We start from the raw sequence: 23264 nt of genomic DNA on the forward strand, positions 1-23264 counted from the left end.
CTCCAAATATGAGTGACGGTAGGTTAAATTGTGACGGAGGCGGTTATAGTCAGATTACAACTGCAGTCATCAATTTTCACTAACCTATGTGATTACTGCAAACGCACATTCATATTTCTTCAGGCAAGGCTGTTTTTGTCTTTGCTGACGTTTATGCAACGTGATAGGTAAAATATGGTATGTGCAGTCTGGAGTGATTTAGAAGATATCAGTTTGAGAATAAAACACCTTCAGGTGGGAGAGGCTCTCTCTTCCCTTAACAACTGCCAACTACCAGTCAGAGGGAGACGCCCCACATAGATAGATGTCGATAGGATATTTCATGGGTTCTTTCATATCCAGTTTAAGGTGAATTTGATTTTTTACTGAATTTGATTAGTCTTTTTTATATGAAATCAATTTTTTTCATTTTGGCATGTACACAGAGCCTCATACTGGATACATGTTATGGAGGAGGTGACTCATGCAACATACAGCTAATGATGACTGAGTGGAATTAACTGCACTGTGACCTTAAAGAACTGATCCAGGTTAAGGCTCTAATTGGCCTAATAAGTGACTATGTCATAAATCTTACATGAATGCACACTGGATGTGTTTAAAAAAAAAAAAAAAAAAAACTTTGTTCTACAGGTGTCGTTATTCTGTCTGCTGACTCTATTTCTAACAGAATACTAGCAGAACTGAGGATTTATGGGCTTATAAGCCTTTAAGCCACTCTTCTGATTACAATTCATGCTATTCGGGACAGACCAATGCACTTCTTGAACAACTTACCCTTAAAAGCAACTGTAATACAGCACTGAGAGTTCCACCGCTGGTCAAGTCAGTGAGGCCGCGCTTTTGGTGAGTTGAGGCGCTAGACATTAGTGTTGCTTCAGCATTAGCACAGGAGACCAACGGGAGCTTTTGATGATTGTTGTAGATGGTGAGCGGAGCGGAGCGGCACCTCACCCCAGCCCCCCTGGACCCCTGCCCCAGCCGCAGGCCAGATGCAGCACACTGCTTTGATCTGGGAGCTGAGTGCATGGAAACACCAGTTGTGTGCTTGTGGAAAATAACCACAGCAAGGCATGCAAGCCTGATGCTTATTAGCATATGCCTATACTGCACAGGACACCGCTGTCTGTGGTCTACAGAGTTAATATGCCCATACTGCCCAGGACACTACTGCATGTAGCCTACATAGTTAATATGCCCATACTGCCCAGGACACTACTGCATGTGGTCTACAGAGTTAATATGCCTATACTGCACAGGACATCACTGCCTGTAGTCTACACAGTTTGAAAGATAGAGTCTGTGATTCTGGCAAATGGTTTTTCATATAGCACCCCTCCCTTCCAGGAACCTAAAGCACTTTTGTCTGTTTCCCATGTTCACAGCCAGTGAATGTGACCCTAGCCTACCGCCAGAATGGACGGCTGAAGGACCTGTGAGGAACAATTTGCTTAATTTCACAAAAGGTGTATTGGATTAGAACCACAGACTGTATATTTAATTGTGACTACCTGAGATAGGCAAGATAAACATACATGAACTCTTTAAACAGTGCTTAGCGCCGAGCCTGAGTGTCATTAATGACCTTGAAAGGACTCATCTGCCCTTAATCCTCGAAAGAGAATCTGATGACACCTTTCCTTGTCATTCCCTCTCATTAACAAAGTCACATAAATCATGCATATTTTGTCATGATCTGTTTGCCGATGTTATTGAAAGTGGATTATTCATTCATTCAATACGTATCCATTATTCATCATTTAGTAAACATGGAATGAACAGGATCCATGTTACTCTGATTCCCTGGCAGTATGCTTGCTCTTTGTGGGCAGAGTCAAGGCAACACAGACTTAGACAATTGGCTAAAAGCTTATCGCCTGCACTAAGTGACTCACGCCAGCAGGGAAGACCTTGCATAACATAATGGCGCTGTTGCATATACATCATTTCAATGTGAAAGAGACAGCCGCCTTCTCACCTTGCACTTCGGTTGAATAAAATTTTATTTATATAGCACTAAAACAATTGAAATTGTCTCTAGGCTTAACAGAGCCCAGAGCCTGAACCCCCCTAGAGGAAACACTGAGGTAAGGAAAAACTCCATTTCAACAGGAAGAAACCTTGAGCAGAACCTCAGAAGCTCAACCCATCCGCTTGGAGCTAGGCAGATAGAGAGCTAGAGATAGAAAAGGGAAGGGAAGGGAAGAGAGATGGAGAGGAGGGAAACAGGAGTAAGCTGATGGATTCATACATGTGTTAAAGATTAGATCATATTAGCACTCATATGGCATATGGACATATTACATACATGATTCCTTGAAACATAAAATAAGGTATATACGTGAAATATACAAAATGAATGGTGGATAAAAATGGAGATTACTAGCATTCAAAGTATTGTTGTAGAACAGCTTAGTAGGTGTACAGTGTCCTCACAAGGTTACTATTATAAGGATAAGCAGAGCAATGTAACAGAAAACGATGTGAATGATGGCATTTGCGTATATTACGGGGAAATAGGCTGGCATGCAGAATGAATTAAAAGCATAGTAGAATTTGTGCGTAATAGTTTGGTGGGAATGGGCAGCTGTAAGCAGGTGGTGTCTGCAGGTAGATCAGGTGGAAAGAATGCAGCAGCATCCCACAGTGAGTAGGAGGGCAAGAAAAGAGACAGTGAGTGGACAGAGCTTAGTTACCTTAAATGTGTATATGGGGATGAGGAACAATGTTATCTCAGCCATCAGCATTTGCAGGTAAAGGTCACACTATATGGGAGAGGACAGAGACACACACACAAAATAAACCCAATGCACTGCCAATCATTTGAACATCAAGTTCATTATACTCTGGTGTGCCACAGGCTGTCCATATTTGCGATGTTGACAATATTTTTGTTACATTTTAGTGGAACATCTGCTGTCAGTGCTAAATCAAGCAAACCATTCAGAATAACATAAGGTATCTTATACAAATGAGTCACGCTTACCTCACTGATTTGGATCCTACAAAAGCACTACTAGCAACTTCTTACAGCTAAGTCTTTTAACAGTGTGTGTTCCTCAATTCAGTTGTAATATCATAATTTTATCATGCACAATTATTTTATTTCGATCTTGTGCCAGGTCGCGTTCTCTCCCTCATGGTAATGAGACTTAAAAGTCTTAACTACACCACAGTTAATTATATCAAATTCATATTAAGAGCCTTCACAGCACAGCATTTTTTTTTAAATTTGTTTTACTTTGTACCAGGTTTTTCTTGGAAATATTTACGCACTGTCAGAATGCAGTGGTGCATTTTATGGACAGCACCCCCTGGAATTAAGTCATTAATTTGGCCATTGTTTTTGTCGAGTGGGCTTTTAGCATCCAAGTGTTGCACAGGAACTCAAAAAAAATCCACATGCACCCATCTACCTATTACAGATAAGCAACTGCAAGCAAAAGCACTTGCACAGATTATGATTACCCACAAGGCTTATTTGCTGATAATTCACAAGGCAGCTGACTCATCACCTGATAACATTTAGCGTGTGAGATAATGAATATACAAAGCCATTCATCCACTATATATGCAGTAATTAAAGGATAATGATTTTTTTTATTTGGCACAAATAGTGCGCATGTGTTACCAATGTTACTAGGACGCATTTCTACACTAAGTGCCTGGTAGGTGAAGATAAACAGTAATTTCATGGCGTAAGTGGGCAGGCCATGCTTGTGGCATGCTTCATGTTATGGTTCACTTGCAGGCATGGCCCCAGTGCTTTGTGGTAGTGACAGATAGTATGCTCTGTATTTAGAATGGGAAAGTGTGGGGGGGAGACCACACTAACCCAGTGATTAAATGCAATTATACCCCGCTGTGAACATGCACATAACATAACTTGTTGTTATCAGGAAAAATTACCACAGAATATTCATTCCGTCTGACTGGCGACCATTACTGGGACCCTCCTACCCCCACCCACCCTGCAGCCCGGGAAACTTGCTGCTGAAACATAGGAACAATTATTTCCCTCTTGTAAAGTCTAATGCAAATCCCTCATAAAGCTCTGTACACGTTGGTATTGAAATGCCAATCTGCACTGGATGAGGCGGCTTTTTAATTTAAATGCAATGCAAATTAATGCCTCAGTGTTAAAAGTGGTGGATTAGTGAAAACGCTGTTGACAGCTGGACATGTATTGTTGGCCTGATCTTTCTGCGGGCGGTTTATTAGGAGATCTATCATATCTCCAGCCTTTGGCCCCCTGCTCCATAGGATGGGGCCAGTTAATCTGACTCATGTTCTTGCTGAGGATTTGACTGTCCTGCTTTTTTCATATAAGAATGATCTACCACAGGCTGAGAGTCAAAACTCTAAAAGAACCATTTTCCTCCTCCTAAAGCCGACTTTTTGAGCTTCTGACCAGTCAATCTTTCGTTCACTTCCATTCTTCCCGAGAGCTCATCAAAATTCACATTCAGGTAAGTCCTCCCCCTGTCGCTCGCTCTGGAAGTGCTATTCATTGGGAGCCAGATACAGAGGAAGGTGAAAGTCCAATGACACACACACACACACACACACACACACACACACACACACACACACACACACACACACACACAGACTGTAAATCCCTTTTCTTGGCACTAATGTAATTCTAGTCACACACTCTTATACCTGCATGCAGTCCCCTCCACTCTGCTGCCTCCATGCCCGCTGTTTATCCACACACACCCCTGCAGAGTTCAAACACTCCCGGGGATCGCACACTCCCAGTCTGATGATGAATCTGCAGTGCCATTCAGCCCCAGCGTCCCTCCGTCCGCTCTGTCTACCCCCATCAAAAGAGCACCTGTTTGGGGAGCGCTCTGGCCCACTGGGCCTCCGCCGCCACCACTCTGTGTGGAGAATTGGCTTGGATTGTGACATTTTACCAAACATCCTTTTGTCCCTCCACCTCCTGTGTCTTCCCCCATCCCCCCCTGGATTCAGTGTTCCTTTTGTTTTGAGGTTCCTCCTGAGCCAGCCTTAAGTCCCTTACACGCAGTCTGTGTGGCTTCCTTTAATGTCTCTGCCAAAGCGCTGGGAAATTATGCCTATTTCATGAAAACTGACTGGAAAGGAATTCTCTTTAAACTAACGTGCCTAACTTTCAACCTCTTACGTTGCTTTTCGTGTCAGAGCCAAAGCACTTTTCTGAAGTTAGTCAGTTGTATTGCAAAAAGTGCCCACATCAGCAGAATGAAGTTAATTCCCCAGTTATTTATTATTTACAGTCTTAAGAAAGGAGAGTTCAAGGCATAAGCAGTGCTCTTCCTTGTCTTTCCGCTGCCGTTTCCAAGCAAACAGGTTAGAGGAACAACACAGTCCGGGCCCATTTGAAGATGAAAGGGATTTTCTTAGCTCTACAGAAAAGGTTCCCCAGCCGGATGAAGAGTCAGTTCCAGTTTTAAAAAAAATGTTTAGGGGCTTTCTGATGTTTGTGTTGCTCTGAAGAGGGGACACCGTTTCTGTTAAGTGCTGATTTGGCCTCTCTCTTTTCTTTGCACGCTCTTCCTCTCCCAGTCGCTCGCCCTTCTCGCTCTCTTGTTTCTCTCAGTCTCAGTCCCTTTTTTTTCTTTCTGTCTCTCTCTCTCTCTCTCTCCTTCTCCCCAACACTGCTCTCTCTTTCTCTTCCCATCTGTCTCTCTCCCTCTCTCCCCCTCAGAACCGGTTCCACCTGCAGATGCTGCTGCGGATGCCTCCCTCAGGCCTGGCCGAGCTGCTGGTGAGCATGCTGCAGCGGGGGGGCTGGCAGGGGGGCACAGCCGTGCTGTGTGACGGCTGGGAGGCCAGCGGCGTGCTGCAGACCCTGGAGCAAGCTGAGCGCCTGGGCACGGGCACTGGGGCGGGTACAGGCCGAGGGAGGCGGCGGGTGCACTGGCACCTCTGGGAGCCCCTGGACCTGACGGGCTCCCCAGAGGTAACGGGCGAGGAGGAGATGCTGGAACTGCTGTCGCAGCACTTGAGCCAGGCGCCCTCGCCGCGGGCGACCGCCGTGCTTCTTTTCGGCTCTGACCCGCAGTGCGTTTCCGCTGTGCTGACCGCCGCACACAGGCTGAGCCTAGCCCAGCCCCTTCTCGCCACTGCCGCCCACTGGATTGTAGGATACCCTTTGACCCTGGATGCGCTGCAGTCCATCGGCTCTCCTCAGGGCCTACTAGCGTACGGCGAGGTCAACCGCAAGCCCCTCAGCTTCTACATCCGTGACGCGCTGCAGCTGATCGGCCAGGCTGTGACGGCTGCCACCCTGGTGCGCCCCGACCTGGCGCTCATCCAGAACATGGTCAACTGCTACGACAAGCCCAACAAGCACGAGCTGCCCTCGTCAGGCCAGTACCTTGCCAGGTAAGACCTGCTACCTCTCTATCAGGGCCACATGAGGATGGGCCTCCAGACTAGGGGGTCTGTTGAGTCGAGTGGTTGATTTAGAAGTGATTAGTTTCAGCTGTCAGTCAGACAGCATTCAAATTACCTTTATATTGATGTTGTTATCCAGCAAATGGGCTTTGAAAGGACATTACAGTGAAAGCTACTTGCCTTTTGATTTTTAATAGTGCGGCGGCTGTGTTTCAAGGTGAGATGGAAGTTGAAGGTGAATGAGCTTGTAATAAATTAGGCATGGGTATTTTTGCTCTGATTGCCTGCTAATTACATTATATTTATCTGGGTTAAAGGTTTATTTTTGAGGTAAGGGTAGATTAAGGATAAAATATAATAAGATGCATAATAGGACACCAATTACCTATGATTTGAACAATAAAATCGTTATTTCTGACCCAGGTGTCACTCAGCAATTGTTGCTCAGTAGACCTTTGAGAGGTCTTATTAAGGGCAATTTTTTTTCACCCAACTTGTGCCAGGTGATGCCTGATCATTATCGTTCCTGGGCTAGTTGCACGGGGGAAGAAATGACATTGTGTCTATTAGCAACACATGACCTGGTTCACCATAGGCTCTTTCAGAAGGAAAGGCAATTAATGAGTCTCGGCCTTTCGGGAGAGCTGGAGATTTGCTATTCCTCACTCGGAGCAATAATCCGTGAGGAATTAACCGATACATAGCCGGAATACAAATATGAGCCGATGGAACGCTCAGAGCAGGATTTGGCTTTCCCACCCCCGCTGGGGCCGAGGATGTTATCAGGATGTCTCACCTCCCAGCTCACTCGCTCAAAGTTAAATGTTTCTTCACCTGGACATGAAAGAGCAGCCTCTATCTTGCGTTTTAGAGCGCAAAGCTTTAAGTCATCTGTTCGTACTCTTCAAAAGCAGATTTTCTTTTTTTTTATCGAACATTGTCACCTTATCTTCATTGCACCACCCGCACAGCAGAGTTCTCAAGGTTTCCTGCTGGACAGGTGTTTGTTTTTGTGAGGGGTGCAGCGCAAAGGTGACTGTTTTGACGCTGATATTTTATGAGTGCCCCAGCCTTATTTAAGACTTGTTCAGACACCTAATCCATGAGGGTGCACCATTGAAAAATGTTTTATAGATTTTTCTTGCAATAAGTGAAGGAAACATAAACCATGTCTGACTCCATATTTCTACTGCTACCATGAAGGGGGGAAAAATGTGTTCATGAAATCAGTCGTGGCGTGGCGCATGTGTGGACACAGCAGTACCTCCAAACTCAATTCATATTCCCAGCAGACCAGCCTAGCTGCCCAGCTCATTCCTCACAGAGTTATGAATTAAATTCACGTACCCCTGTGCTCCCCAAGCAGCCACAAACCTTGGCCAAGAGGGTGAAGTTAATGACCCAGGCAATCAATTTGCTTATTTTATTTTCTGCTCCTCTTCTTTGCTTATTTTATTTTCTGCTCCTCTTCTTTGCTTATTTTATTTTCTGCTCCTCTTCTTTTATTTATGATAGCCTGCTGAAACAGTGGTTGTACAGAGCATATACTATTTACTAGCTCATTAAGGAACCTATCTCAGACTCATGGGAATTTCGTCTTGCCAACCACTGACCCAGCCATACCGGCACCTGCTTAGGCAAATACTCTCTCATTTATTGATGGGGACTGATATTCTGTATTCACCTGTAAAACAGGTGTGTGTGTGTGTGTGTGTGTGTGTGTGAGTGTGTGAGTGTGTGTGTGTGTGTGTGTGTGTGTGAGTGTGTGTGTGTGTGTGTGTGTGTGTGTGTGTGTGTGTGTGTGTGTGTGTGTACCCTTTTACTTGATGAATGAATTTCACCTTGAAACTTCTTTTCAAAGAATAATCTGTAATCTGTTACAATTCTCCTTTTGTTGTTGTTACTGTTCTCGTGGCAGTAAGTCATTACCTCCTCATCCTCTTCAGGAAACAGCCTACTAATGTAAACAGTCATAAAGTTAATCACCTCATGTAGTCCATCAATCCTTCCCGCTGTGCAGTCATCCCTCTCATTCTGTTCAGGTTCCTGTCCAACACGTCGTTCAGCGGCGCCACAGGTCCTGTGCAGGTGCAGCGGGCCCTCTCCCAGGTGCTCCCCTCCCAGCGCTTCCACGTGTGGAGCCTGCAGCGGGACGCCGTGGGCCAGCCCTCCTGGGTGACAGTGGCCCACTGGCAGGACGGGCAGCTGCAGGTGGACGAGCAGGGCCTGTGGCCGGGCGGCGGGAGGAAGCCGCAGGAGGCTGGGCCGAGCGTCCGGACCAGGGGGAGGTGGAGGGCGGGGCTGCCCGTGGCCGGGAGCCGTCTACGGGTGGTGACGCTGGTGGAGCACCCGTTTGTGTTCACGCGGGAGGTGGACGACGAGGGCCAGTGCCCCGCCGGCCAGCTGTGCCTGGACCCACACACCAACAGCTCGGACCTGCTCAACCTCATGTTCCGCGAGCTGGCCCAAACCAATAGCAGCGGCGGTGGTCGTGCTGGCGGGGTTACTGGAGGTGTTGGTGGCAGTGCCAGCGGCCCCTCCCTGACCGCGGATTACCGCAAGTGCTGCTACGGCTACTGCATCGACCTGCTGGAGAAGCTGGCCGAGGACATGAACTTTGAGTTCGACCTGTACATCGTGGGCGACGGCAAGTACGGCGCTTGGAAGGGCGGCCGCTGGACGGGTCTGGTGGGGGACCTGCTTAACGGCGTGGCCGACATGGCCGTCACCTCCTTCAGCATCAACTCGGCACGCAGCCGCGTCGTGGACTTCACCAGCCCCTTCTTCTCCACCAGTCTGGGCATCCTGGTGCGCAGCAAGGACACGGCAGCGCCCATTGGTGCCTTCATGTGGCCGCTGCACTGGTCCATGTGGGTGGGCATTTTCGTGGCGCTGCACATCACCGCGCTCTTCCTCACACTCTACGAGTGGAACAGCCCCTTCGGCATGACCCCCCATGGTAGGAACCGCAGGAGGGTGTTCTCCTACTCGTCCGCCCTCAACCTGTGCTACGCCATCCTGTTCGGACGCGTCGTGGCCAGCAAGACGCCTAAGTGCTGGACGGGGCGCTTCCTCATGAACCTCTGGGCTATCTTCTGCCTGCTCGTGTTGTCCAGCTATACGGCTAACCTGGCCGCGGTCATGGTGGGGGAGAAGACCTTTGAGGAACTGTCAGGGATCCATGACGCTAAGGTGAGTCACAGTCAGAACGCAGGAGCAGGGAAACAAACTCACCTGTCATTGTTAGTGAAAAGTTACTTTCCTTTACTCTAGTTACTTTCCAGCTTGACTTTAGTCAATGTTGTGAGTTTAGCAGGAATAACCTTCAAAGTTAAAGAATCCTCAGAAGTTCCATTTCAGTTGAATCCCAAGGTCATATGCAGTGGTAGCTTTAGATGCTATGCTGCTCATCAGTTGCTACCAACACCTCATACTGTTGCAGCATACTCCATCTCCATCTGTTGTGTGTATATGTCTGTTTCTGTCTATGTGTGCATGTGTGTGTGTGTGTGTGTGTGTGTGTGTTTGTGGGAGGGTGTCTGTTGTGTGTGTGTGTGTGTGTCTGTATATCTGCGTGCACTGACAATCTCCCCGTCTGCAGCTCCACCATCCGTCCCTGGGGTTCCGCTTTGGGACGGTGCGGGAAAGCAGCGCAGAGGACTACATGAGAAAGAGCTTCCCCGAGATGCACGAGTACATGCGGCGCTTCAACATGCCCACCACACCCGACGGAGTGGATACACTCAAGTAAGAGAGCTGAGCGCCACATCCTTGCTGCGGGGGGTTTGTTTGTGTGCCTGAGCGTACGTGCCGATGAGTCTGTGTGTGTTTGTTCTGAGTCGCAAAAGAAGATTTTTTTTACAGCTTAAATTCTTCCTGCTGCTTCCAAGTGAGATTTATTGTGTGTGTGTGTGTGTGTGTGTGTGTTTGTGTAAGAGCACACGCATATGTGCGCATGTGCGTGTGTATTTATGTGAAACAGGGATCATGTTTTTCAGTTTATTCTGGGTGCTTCCGTAATGGTATAAAGCAGACAGCTGACAAACAAACAGCATATTTATTTCCTTCAGTGAATTCCCCTCATCAAACACCTCGCCGCGTCTAAATGAGAATGCCAGTGGCAAACGGAGCGCCCTGCTGTCTTAACAGTGTGTTAAAGGAATCACAGAAAAAAAAAAGCAAATGGTAATCCTCCAAAGCAGGATGCCCGTCTCTTTGTGCAAGGCGTAAGACCCGCCTGGCTGTAGTGGCTTGCTTATTTCGTGGCAGTGCCATGTTTATATTATGGCTGTGGGCCCCTGCAGCCATGAGCTTAAGTTCCTGATCTAAGTAAACAGAGCTCCACAAAGAGGACCTGAATCAGAACAGAGATCCGCTGGCTGTGGGCAGAGCTGGTTGGTGGAAAGAGGGTGATGCAGCAGATCCTTTTCTTCCCTTTCTGTCCTTTTGTGAGATGGCCAGATAAGTGGAGATGTTGCTGTTGTTTTGGGGGCAGGAATGAAGGACTGGGTAGTTTTGGTCCACAGCGCACTTATATAAACACCAGGGAGGAGAGGCATTCTGTTGTCGGTCCCTGATTAGGGAACTCATCCTCTCTCTCACTCTCTCTCTCACTCTCTCTGTATCTCACTCTCCCACTGTCCTTTTCTCTCCCTATCACTTTATCTCTGTCTCCACTCTCCTCCTACCCAAAAGACTGACTGAGTGAGACTGAGGCAGTGACCCCAAAATCCTCCAGAATCTCTGTAGGCGGCCAGACGTGCTGTCCAGACGAGACAGATGGACCTCAGGCACCCATGCACACCACATATCACACACCACGTATACACAGCGATGGGGGGAGAGGAGGATGGAGAGAGATGGAGAGATGGAGAGAGATCTTTATGCATTGTTGCCATTTTGTAAATAGATCTTCATGGTGATTTATCGCTGAGGCTGTTGTGTGCACAACCATTAGGCTTTGAAAAGGTTTGCCGATAAAATGCTTGATTAGTTAACGGCCAATTTCAGTCAATGTCATGTGACCACAAAAAAAGCTGCATATTGGCAAGTAAATTGATCTTGCCCCTTCTGTTCGGCTCAGGGGCAAAAAGGTGCAGTGTTATCAGTCTTAGAGGATAATGACCAGCTCAGACTTATACTGTATCTTAGATCCTGGATGGATCATTAAAAATGAACAGAAGGGACATTTGACGGTTTCATTAATAAGCTTAGTTGCAATCCTTCCCCTTGAATGTAGCATATTTAGAATAAAAATAGACTTAACATGAGCATGGATAAGGGATTAGAAAAATCTATCTTGGTTGCTGGAACGGAGCAGGTGATTAAATTACACTGTATCAATATCATTCTCCTCCACAAGTAATCCTCCCAATGTATGTGATACTGCACTGAATTAGGATTAGTCATTCATTTCTTTTAATGCTGTTGATACATCCTCGATGACGGACACACACCATCCATTACACTAAAAATAACGCCCCGTTCCGTCACAGTAGTGTATCTATCTATATCTATATATTTTTTCTTATACTTTTTCTTGGACGGCGCAGAGAGGAAATGCTCTATATTTGCATCATGGGAAAACAATGTAATACCCGTTTGTGATTCCCGGAGACCTTTACCCCGAGGTGACATCCCAGCGGGGAAACAGCAGGCGCTCACTCCCCATCAACCCCAGCGCCACTAATCCCAGAGGAGGACTGATCAGCCGGCCGGTAATGACTGGCCTTGGCTGGGAGGTCACACCTTCTGCACACAGCCCACTTCTTTACTGAGGGGTCACTGGCTCTCCTCTGTTGCTTTAGTTCATTTTGAGCTTTAGGAGCCCATAAGCCCATGACTGCTGAGCAGGAGGTTGGAAGCTGAGGCATGAGGCATGATGGGAAAATTTGAAGTTAGGAGAATAATCACATAAAATTCCAGCATAATTAGAAACACCGGGAAACTGACTGACGTTTCTGGCTGAATATGAGTGAATTGGATTTAATATGCATAGGATATCAAAATCTACTGTATATTTAACTGATTTAATATGCATTGGATATTAAAAACTAAATAATCTAAATCTACTGTATATTTTGTTGAGTTAATTTGGATAGGATATCGAAATCGAAATCATTGAAATCTACTGTATATTTTGTTGAGGCTGATAGAAGGTTTACTTTGCTGGTTCACAGTAGGTGGATTCCACCGTTGGTTTGATGTTGTGGCGGTTTCATGGCTTTGAGGTATAGTTACGGCTGAATATGGCTCTGTGAAATTAAATGTCAACCCCCTGGCAGTATCTTTTACCTTATGTGTGTGTGTGTGTGTGTGTGTGTGGGTGTGTGTTTGTGTGTGTGTGTGTGTGTATGTGTGTGTGTGAGTGTGTGTGTGTGTTTGTGTGTGTGTGTGTGTGTGTGTGTGTGTGTGTGTGTGTGTGTGTGTGTGTGTGTGAGTGTGTGTGTATGTGTACGGTAATGTATGGCACTTATCTCACCCCTCTGCTATGCGTGTTGAAGGACAGATCCCCCTCAGCTGGATGCCTTCATCATGGACAAGGCCCTGCTGGACTACGAGGTATCAATAGACACTGACTGCAAGATGCTCACCGTGGGCAAGCCGTTTGCGATTGAAGGCGAGTATTTCACACAACCCGCCTGTCTGCTATCTTCATTATACATGTCACATCCTGATGTTTATCTGTTGTCTAGCTGCTATCTCACTCGTCTGTCCTTCAGAAAGTAATTTAATCTGCTTTGATCCTTTAACTTTGAAATTTGATCTTGCTGTTGTTGTTGCTGCTGCTGCTGCTGCTTCTGCTGCTTGGAGTGGGGCAACATTCCTCCTCATATGCCAGGAACATGTCCGACACATTCTCAACTCGCTCTCACCAGCCTGAGAGAGAAAAAGAGACGGCACAGAATATCCCTCCCCCTAAACCTGGGCATTACACAAGTTCAAAGTCTCTCCTGCAATCTTTGTTTCTCCTGAAATAAATATTTTAGGTAAGGAGCTTTGGCACTGACCTCCATAATGTTGTAATCCCTTGCTAAAAAGCCATCATCCGCCTGCCTGGCACAAGCCGTTCCAGAAGGGGCAAAGAGGGGAAGAATTTCACCGAGTTACTCGACTGCTTCCAATCCGTGTGAGAGATATCCTCGTGTGTTTGTGAGGATTTTCAGCCAGAACCCCTGCCCTTCAAATCTCTCCCCTCTACTGAGCTGAATTATCAACTAATCTCCTTCAACTCAGCGCTGTCACAGGGCCTTTGGAGGTGTCAAATGGATCCTCAGACTGTCTTGCTCAAAACTTCCGTATGTTCCGGAAAACATTTAGGACGGGAATAGAGCTGCTGCTCGAATAGCGATTCATTTCAGTCTCTTTTCCTGATTTTTTACACCATTGCTTGACCATTCATTCATTAATACATTCAGTTATTCACTCCTTCATTCATTTGTTCATCTAATCATTCATTCATTAATTAATTCATTAATTTCTTCTTTCTGAATTTTATTTAATATTGATAAAACACTGTCAGGTGAAAAGGTCCCCTTTTTTGGCACCTAGTGTTCAGACAGCCTGCCCTGTACCTGCACAGGGCTCTAATCACTGGCTGTTACTGCTGTCCATTCCCATTGAATAGATATTATAAGGTCTGAAATAAACAGTATTTACTGTTTCCCTCCACAGGGGTTCTTTGTTGTTGAGGTCAATTAATTCTGTGCAGTTGCAAATAAGCGAGCGTGAATGTTATGACAGAACAGAACCGCAGCTTCTGCAAACTTTAAGATAAGACTCTGGGCCAACGGAGGGCCCGGGCACGCATGCCTGTCCTCACAAAGACAAAAGGGTCCACTCAGCTGACACTCACGCAGAGGGGAAAATCTCCCCCTCTCATTGTTTTATGGGCTCTATGCAGTTTATGACTGCTAAGATACACTCCATTAAGATTATTACACTGAGAGCTGGGGATGACATCTTTCTTCTGCAACCCCCAAACACCCCCACTCCAACTAACCTAAAATGACTTCAAGTGAGTGTGTATGTGTTCGTGTGTGTGTGTGTGGGGGGGGGTAGTTTTCTGTTCAGTGTGACAGCAGTCACACCCAGCGGCCTGAGCTCAATCAGGAGCAGCATGTGTCTTTGTCAGTGAGGGCTTGGTTGCCGTGAGTGATGTGCCGAGTCACCCCGGCGAGTGTCGTTGCTCGTTGATGAAATCTCCAGACGTCAGAACAACGTTCATTTCTCTCTCGGCCCCGGGGCTGTCCACAGAGTGACAGACACATGCTGCTCGCCATCACACGTCACACTGACGAGACGCAGATTCATGCTCGTTTTTTGGCAAGAGGATGTTCAACATATCAATACTGCCACCATCCATAACCCCACCTCCCCTTGATGCTCGGGCCACGCCCAGCATACAGGAGAGGAAAGCAGGCTTCTGGCCAAGGCTGGATCATCATTGTTACACTAAAATCTTGCCACCATAAGCACTGTAGTGAAAAGACATTCATTACAGTAACTTTCCATTAAGAGCAATCTGCTAACATCGTCTCAGTGGCTGGAGGGGGGATGGACTCATTTAGACTCTTGTCACATGACTCTTGTGCTTCCTGTTCCAGGCTATGGGATCGGGCTGCCCCAGAACTCCCCTCTGACCCGCAACGTCTCAGAGTATGTCAGCCGCTACAAGTCTGACGGCTACATGGACATGCTGCACGACAAGTGGTACAAAGTGGTCCCGTGTGGAAAGAGGGTCTTTGCAGTGACAGAGGTGAGCTAGCGTTCCACCTGCAAGTGACTCTGTGTGTGTGTGTGTGTGTGTGTGCATCCAAGCGTGTCAGTTTAATGTCTGTCACAAGGTAGTAGAAAAATGACAGCTGCTCCACCTGTGTTTATGTGTGTGTGTATAAGTGTGTGTGTGTGTGTGTGTGTGTGTGTGTGTGTGTGTGTGTGTGTGTGTGTGTGTGTGTGTGTGAGTGTGTGTGTGTGTGTGTGTGTGTGTGTGTGTGTGTGCATGTGTGTGTGTGTGTGTGTGTGTGTGTGTGTGTGTGTGTGTGTGTGTGTGTGTGTGTATGTCAGCGCCTATGTGTGTCTTAGTTAACATTCTCTTCACAGTGTGCGATATAACTTCTTCACCCACAGGTGAAGGAAACTGTTTCAAATATAGATGTATTTCCTGAGCTATTTCCTGGTACTGGCTGGTGCTTTCTCTCTCACTGCTTCCCCCAGTGTCAGCGCATTTAGACACCTCCATTGCCCAGTGCAGAGCAGGTACTGAAGGTAGAGCTGAATATGTAAAGTCCCTGGTGGATGCCTGACTAGCCTGCACTTGTTCCATTACCAGCGTCTCGTGTGTGTGTGTGTGTGTGTGTGTGTGTGTGTGTGTGTGTGTGTGTGTGTGTGTGTGTGTGTGTGTGTGTGTGTGTGTGTGTGTGTGTGTGTGTGTGTGTGTGTGTGTGTGGGAGGAGAAGTGTCCTGCAGTGTGATTGTCATGTCATCAATAGGGGCGCCTGTGTTTCTATCATCTGTCCTCATTCTCCAGAGATGGCAGGTGGGCCGAATCGCACCTGCCACTGTGAGCCTCAGCTCCCAGAACAAATGGAGCACATCAGGGGAAATGGAGTTCCCAGTTCAGTCCATCAATCCCACACGGTGCCTCTAAAACAATGCGACACTGTGTCGAGCGCTTTATGAACTCCAGAATGAATTGTTCTCTGCAGCCGATGCCAAACAATGGCATTTTTGTCCAGCCACAGTCTGACAGCTGGAACTTGATGTGTCTTCTTTCCACACTGTTGCTCTTCCGTCTTGACTTAGTGGTCTCTATAGGCTATCACGGAGAAAAAAAATGCAGAGGGAAAAAAAGCCTGTTAACAGTTCGCAAACACTATTTATATGCAAGGAAGTAGTCTCTGCATGGCATTGATAAGCCTTTCGGCACAGTTGTCTGGTTGGTGACACATTCTCGGCAGAAAAATTAATTATCTGTTTTGGCGGTTTTAATTCCTTGCACTGTCTCCAAACGGGGGTCTGAAATGCAGACAGCCTCACTTTGTCGTCCGCATGAAGGATGTTGCCTTTTCCGGCAGCCCCTTTCCATCTTCATTTAGGGAATAAAAAGAAATTAGCGAAGGGCATCCCACAGATACTGGAGCGCTCCCCGTCTGTGGATGAAAGCCAGCTTGAAAATTCAGGCAAACACTGAGAGCCTCACTGCAGAAGCGGTTTCAAAGACTCCAGTGATATACCATCTAAAGTCTGCAAAGAATCGGCAAACATGGATCATTAAAAGCAATCCCAAAAAACATGTTCAGGGAATAGAGTGTGTGTGTGTGTGCGTGTGTGTGTGTGTGTTTTCACATTTTCAGACTCATCTTAAAATACATGCACAATTATCCGCAATGACAATGGATTTTTGTTAATTTATTGAAAATAAAAGACTAAGGCCCAATCCCATTTCTCATCTCTACCGCTACCCTTACCCCTACCCCTTCGCCTTCGCTTTTTCAAACGGAGCGGTAGTGGAAGGGGTTGAAACGCTAGCCCTTCGAATTGGGATAGCACTTCAACACTTACGTACGTCATCAGTACGCTGCGTCAGCTGTTACGTTACCGGAGAGCGACAGCTGTCACTCACCAGACATAAACAAACATGGTGCCTGCAGCTCTTATTTACACAATGCAACATTTCATCAAACAAGTTTTAAAATCATGAATTACAAAGAAAATACTTTCATTTGTGTGATGCTTTCCCTGCTGTTTCCGACATTTTTAAATTGACTCCCGCGATGTTTCTTCTTTAATGCTCACGGGTTCGCAATGCATTGAGGGAAATCAGTCTACCCCTCCGTTTGAAGTGTGCCCTCGGAAAATCTTCGTTTGGAGCGGTAGAAAGCGCTTCCCCTTCCACTACCCCTCTGTCTTAACGTGAATTGGGACGGCCCTACCGCTCCACATGAACGCGCAAAACGGAGGGGAAGGGGAAAGACGAAGGGGTAGCGGGAGAAATGGGATTCAGCCTAAATTATCCCTTTTACATAAGTATTCAGACCTTTAGTTATGACACTTGTAATTGAGCTTTGGTGCATCCTACTTCTATTAACGGTCCTTGAGACCCTTCCTCAACTTGATTGGAGTTGAATTCTTTGGATATTATTAGGAAAGGTGCACACCTATGTAGGTCTCAAAGTTGATGGTGTATGCAGATTGAAAGCCAAACCAAAGGTTGAGAGAGACTCTGCACCTGAACCCAATAAAGCATCTCTGGAGTGACCTGAAAATGGCTGTGCACGACGCCCCATCCACCCTGGTTGCGCTTGAGCGATACTTCCAAGAACACTGGGAGAAACCACCTAAATAAAAGGTGTGCTAAGCTTGTAGGAGGCTTGAGGCTGTCATTGCTGCCAAAATTATATATTTCAGTCTTTTATTTTAAATAAATCAACAAAACACACCAGAAACCTGTTTTTGCTTTGTCATTGCGGACTATCGTGTGTGGATTGATGAGAAAACATTTCATTGAATCCATTTTGAGATGGGTCTATAACGTAAAAAAAAAATGTGGAAAACGTCAAAATGGTCTGAAAACTTTCCGAATGCACTGAATGTACAGTGTTTGTAAAAGGGGAGCAGTGGAGAGGAGAAATGAGCTGGATATTTATATTTATTTCTTTATCACACTCCCCTTTCAGAGAGAGAGAGAGAGAGAGAGTGAGAGAGAGAGAGAGAGAGAGCGAGAGAGAGAGAGAGAGAGTGGAACAGCCAGAGCGGGAGCCAGACTACGGGGCCGGGCGTCACGTGTATGAGCTATTGCACACTGCAGTGTGCAGTCTGTGCACTGAATCTCCCGGCATCCCCACGGCCTGTCACAGGTTTGACAGGGCTTGGCAGGGACTGGACCGGCCGCCGTTAAAGCGGCACTGCGGGGTGTTTCGGGGTGGGAAGTAGATCGGGGCAAGTAGCTTTATGTGTTTGGATTCTGTCACTTCCCCTGTCCACACCAGCCGTGCCAGCTTACTCCTGGGTTTAGGAGTTGGCATCGGTGATTTGAATAATAAAAAAAATAGGAAGGCTGTTGTGGCACGGGATTGGATGTTTTAATATAGTTCACCACACAAACAGCAGAGCCTGGCCAAAGAGACAGCATCATGCATTAATAGTGTTTGGAATGTTGGAATGGCTTTTTCAGGGAGGCATGTAGACACCAATAGCAATTTCATTATAGCAAAGGTATGGTCAAAAAAAATTGGACACGTATATCCTACGGTATTAGACGGTATCAAGGTATGATCGATTTACAAGATTACAACAGTGAGTTATTTTTTTTCCCGGGGTCATTGAGTGCCCCATGTACATGAAAGGTGGGGGCATTGTTGGGGAGTTGAATATTTTTCACACTATGTCGTCGCAATATCAGCACGACTTTAATTTCAATTAGCCAGGCCACGCTTTTTATAAAATTGTGATTAGTTCTAGTCAGCAGGAACCCTCTTCCTCTCCTCACTCCCTTCACATCAAAGCTATTCTGGAAGAAGATGGATTCCTCGGGATGCCAATACACTCTTCCTACCCCCCGCCCAAGTGGAGACTTAACGGGGATCTTTCTGGAGCCCAGGTCTGCTGCCTCCTGTGCCCTGGGCTCCAGGACCTTCCTAACAGAGAAAGCATCTCTCATTCCCACACTGAAGCATACCTGAGGAGGAGCGGCTGTTCTCCGCAGTGATAACACTGAGGTCTACTGAGTGGTCGTTACTGTGTTATCACAGTGATAGCACTGAGGTCTACTGAGTGGTCCTTACTGTGTTAGCACAGTGATAGCACTGAGGTCTACTGAGTGGTCGTTACTGTGTTAGCACAGTGATAGCACTGAGGTCTACTGAGTGGTCCTTACTGTGTTAGCACAGTGATAGCACTGAGGTCTACTGAGTGGTCCTTACTGTGTTATCACAGTGATAGCATTGAGGTCTACTGAGTGGTCCTTACTGTGTTAGCTCAGTGATAGCACTGCGGTTTACTGAGTGGTCCTTACTGTGTTATCACAGTGAAATAATAGTTCAAAAGGTGCGGTTCCTCAGGGCCAGCACTCAAAAGGCAGAACAACAGGCCAGCATTAAAGCTGAGCTTTGTCGTCTGTCTGGCTAGGACAAGCCTGCTGCTATCTCTGGGCACTGCTACTCCATACTGTTTAAACTGCTGCGCATCAGCACATCAATATGTGTGTTTGTTTGCAATGATTGATAGGGCTTACACCATTTATTTTCTGTGTGTGTACGTGTGTGTCTGTATGAAAGTGCACTTGCGGTTGTGTGTTTGTGGCTGTGTTTTAGTTTATGTTGGCTTGTATCTGCTCATGAGGGTTCAAACTACCTTTCTGTCTGTCTGTCTCCCTGTCTGCCTGTCTGTCTGTCTGCCTGTGTGTGTGTGTGCATGGACATGTGTATGTGTGTGTGTGTGTGTGTGTGTGTGTGTGTGTGTGTGTGTGTGTGTGTGTGTGTGTGTGTGTGTGTGTGTGTGTGTGTGTGTGTGTGTGTGTGTGTGTGTGTGTGTGTGTGTGTGTGTGTGTGTGTCCATTCGCCCCCCCCGCAGACGCTGCAGATGGGTATCCAGCACTTCTCGGGCCTCTTTGTGCTGCTGTGTGCGGGCGTGGCCGGGGCTCTGCTCACGCTGGCCGGAGAACACGCCTTCTACCGCCTGGTCCTGCCTCGCCTCCGCCAGCAGCAGCGCTTCAAGTACTGGCTGCACACCAGTCAGGTGAACACACACACACACACACACACACACACATACACACACACACACACGCACACACACACACACACACACGCACACACAAACACACACACACACACACCCACCAACAAACACACACACACACACAAACACATACATACAGACACACACACACACCAAAACACACACACACACACACACACACACACACACACACACACACACACACACACACACACACACACACACACACACACACAAACACCACCCTCTCCCTCCCTGCCTCCTGACCCCTCTGCCCCACTCCCTCTTTGCCTGTCCGCCTACTTACCCTCTCTCTGCCATTAGCTGCCCCTGAAGCTCCAGTATAGCTAAGCGAAAAACTGGTAGTAAGTTGACGGCAATTACAGTATGCTGGGCTGTGTTGTGAATGCGCGAGGACCTTGGTCCAGTGTGTGAGCTACACTATTGACGGATGGGATTTTACCAGGCTGAGACTGAATTGTGGGAGGGATTCTCACGCTGTACGCTCTTTAATCAGTAGAGCGAAATGAGCAACACACCTCCCTCTCTTTTATTTAATCACCTCTGAGGCACAGGCGCTCTGTGGTCGACGTGCTTTATACCTCTAGTTTTAACAGCAAGCAGAGAAGTATTCAGATTTACTCTTGCTGGGTCCGAGAACATTATGAGAATGTATTTGGTATGATTTGTTTATGACTGATGACTGACTGACTGACTTTTTAGTTTCTTTAATTTCCTGTGCAAATTCAATTAAAGATATTAATGGTCCATACTCGCAGAGTTCCAGGTTATTGGACTCCAATCATTGGACACTGTGTTCCTTCGCCTTAACCTCAATTGCATTAAAGCTGGGGGATCTCGACTGCTCTCACAGGACATCATGCCCCAAACCACTTGAGTAGACTAATCAAGAACTCAATGATGAGGTGATCAGTTGACCAATAATTGATTCGTTTGTATGATGAGCTGCTCAGTGCCCAAAAAGTCCAAACCAGGAGCTCACTTTACACCGAGATGTTGAGGCATTGAGCAGTCTGTCTGTCCTTTTTTTGATGTATAGTGACAGTGCGCCCTCTGGTGCTCAAATGCTGAAAGCACAGGGCAAACTGAACTGATTAACATAACATATGTGTAAAACCGTCTAAACACTGTGTATAAACTTTGTGTTCGGATATGCCACTTAACTGGATTTCCATCCAACTTTTTCAGAAAATTTTGACCATTCGAAATATGGCATCCTATAAGAATTTGGGGTGCATTAACTCCCGATTCACATAGGGCAAAATGCAACTATGGTTGATGGAAACAGGGACATTTGCATCAAATCACATTTGTTGATATTTTATTATGTGTTTGTTAAGGGGGGGCGTCCACGTTTAATTCGCAAAACACAGCGGACAGTAATGTGCACAGACTCGCATTTATCTTTATCCATTTTATCTTAGCTTAATTTTTCATAAATGTGCCTCAAATGCGAATGAGTTTGATTGAAACCCAACTACAGAATTCCTTCGTCATCCTTATCGCAGCTGATTATAGTTTCCTATTACTCTGCAGAAGATCCACCGTGCTTTGAACATGACCTGTGAGGATGAAGGGAAACACCAGACAACCCCAGACAGAAGGTGAGGAATGATCTTCTGAAATCAATCACTGAAGACATCAGAATGCCTTCTCTCATGAGATCTTCTAAAGCAGGCACGTGAGATGTGTTAGTCATAGGAAAAGGTACTCTGAGGTTGTAAAATCAAATATTTGTATTTATTAAGTGTTTATTACTGGAATTACTGGAAAAAAATTGGAACATCAACAATAACTGGATTGGAAGCTAGCTTGCTAAACAGCACCAGTATCTTAGAAGTATCAGTAGAAACCCCATCCTGGCTCTCCCCAGATAGCACTTTAGATCACCCTAACAAATATGTGCTGTCTGCTCCATTACAGGCTTAAACCTCCTCAGTGCTCCCAGAGATCAAGAGTAAAGAGTCTGTCCATGATTTGTTAAGTCACAGGCACTCTTTCCCTCAGGCGTTTCTGTGTGAGTTTGATCGATGCCCTCTCTCTCTCTCTGTATCTCTGCCTCCCAGCCCGACCCTATGCCTGTCAGATAGCTGCAACATCCACCGGCTGCAGCCGCCTTCTCCCTCCCCTCAGCCCTCCTCCACCACGACCTCCAACTCCACCGCCACCATGGCCTGGAACAACCAGAGCACCCGGGCGTCCCGCGAGCCAGGCAAAGACAACAAGCGTGTCCACTTTAACCTTGAGACCCTCAACACGTACCGACTCCAGGCGCCCCCCTCGGGGCCCGACCGGGGGCTCAGGCGGGGGCTGGTGGGCAGCCCCCCCACCCAGCTGTGTGAGAACGGTGGCCCCGCATCCGGGCTCAGCCTGGTACTATCGCCGCCGGCCTGCTCCTCAGCCTCCTCCAGCTCTGCATCCTCCCAGTGGGAGGGTGAGCTCCAGGAGCTCCAGGGCCGTATCGAGGAGTTCCGGGGCCAGCTGAGGGTGGCCCTGGCCAGGCGGGCTGAGCTCCAGAGCAGCCTGGAGCGGGAGAAGACATGCAGGGTGCGAGCCGTCGTGGAATCTGCCGCCGCCGATGGGCCTCTCCCTGCAGCCGCCGCCACCACTATCTCCACAGCCAACACCACTGGCCCTTTTAAAGACAAGGACACCAACCTGAGGAGGTGATGTATGGTGTGTGGTGTGTGTATGGGCCGGTTTGGGAGCATGCAAAGGAGACGGAGAAGAGTTTGGAATGGAGAACAGGGTACCCAGCTGTTATTTTGTGACTTTTGTGTCTAACTGATTTGCTCTGAAATTACTTTTCCCCAATTTTGGGCTACAACAGGACATGTTTTGGATGGGTGGGTGGATGATAGAAATGCACTCTGGAATATTTGAACAGAATGGCAGATGGATAAAGTGAATTTTCATTTGCCAACACTTGCATTGGAGATACTGGACCAAGACGGAAAAGCAAAACGATTCACTCCAATGCTTTTTTCTGAAGGTGGCTCTTTTGTCCACCCACTTGTCTGTAAATATGAAACGGTGATGCTTACTTGTCTGTAAGAATTGCTAGCTGTAACAGAAGTACAGAATTTGATGAACAATCTGTTGATATATGGCTAAAT

At 46.9% G+C, this 23264-nt stretch overlaps 1 protein-coding gene across 1 annotated transcript in view; it reads left to right on the forward strand.

Moving 5' to 3' along the window:
- grin3ba (glutamate receptor, ionotropic, N-methyl-D-aspartate 3Ba) overlaps positions 1-22818 on the forward strand; it is a gene marked incomplete at both ends in the record, with an annotated part of 31565 nt that extends 8747 nt beyond the window's left edge. Inside the window, 8 exons of the mRNA XM_080836230.1 lie at positions 5696-6375; positions 8430-9579; positions 9989-10134; positions 12891-13006; positions 14994-15145; positions 19960-20124; positions 21685-21752; positions 22215-22818. Of these exons, the coding sequence (XP_080692356.1) occupies positions 5696-6375; positions 8430-9579; positions 9989-10134; positions 12891-13006; positions 14994-15145; positions 19960-20124; positions 21685-21752; positions 22215-22818 (3081 nt within the window). The remainder of the gene's footprint in view (positions 1-5695; positions 6376-8429; positions 9580-9988; positions 10135-12890; positions 13007-14993; positions 15146-19959; positions 20125-21684; positions 21753-22214) is intronic.
- Positions 22819-23264: the final 446 nt, after the last annotated feature.

This window comes from Sprattus sprattus (genome assembly GCF_963457725.1).
Source record: "Sprattus sprattus genome assembly, chromosome: 4".
NCBI classification, from domain to species: Eukaryota; Metazoa; Chordata; class Actinopteri; order Clupeiformes; family Clupeidae; genus Sprattus; species Sprattus sprattus.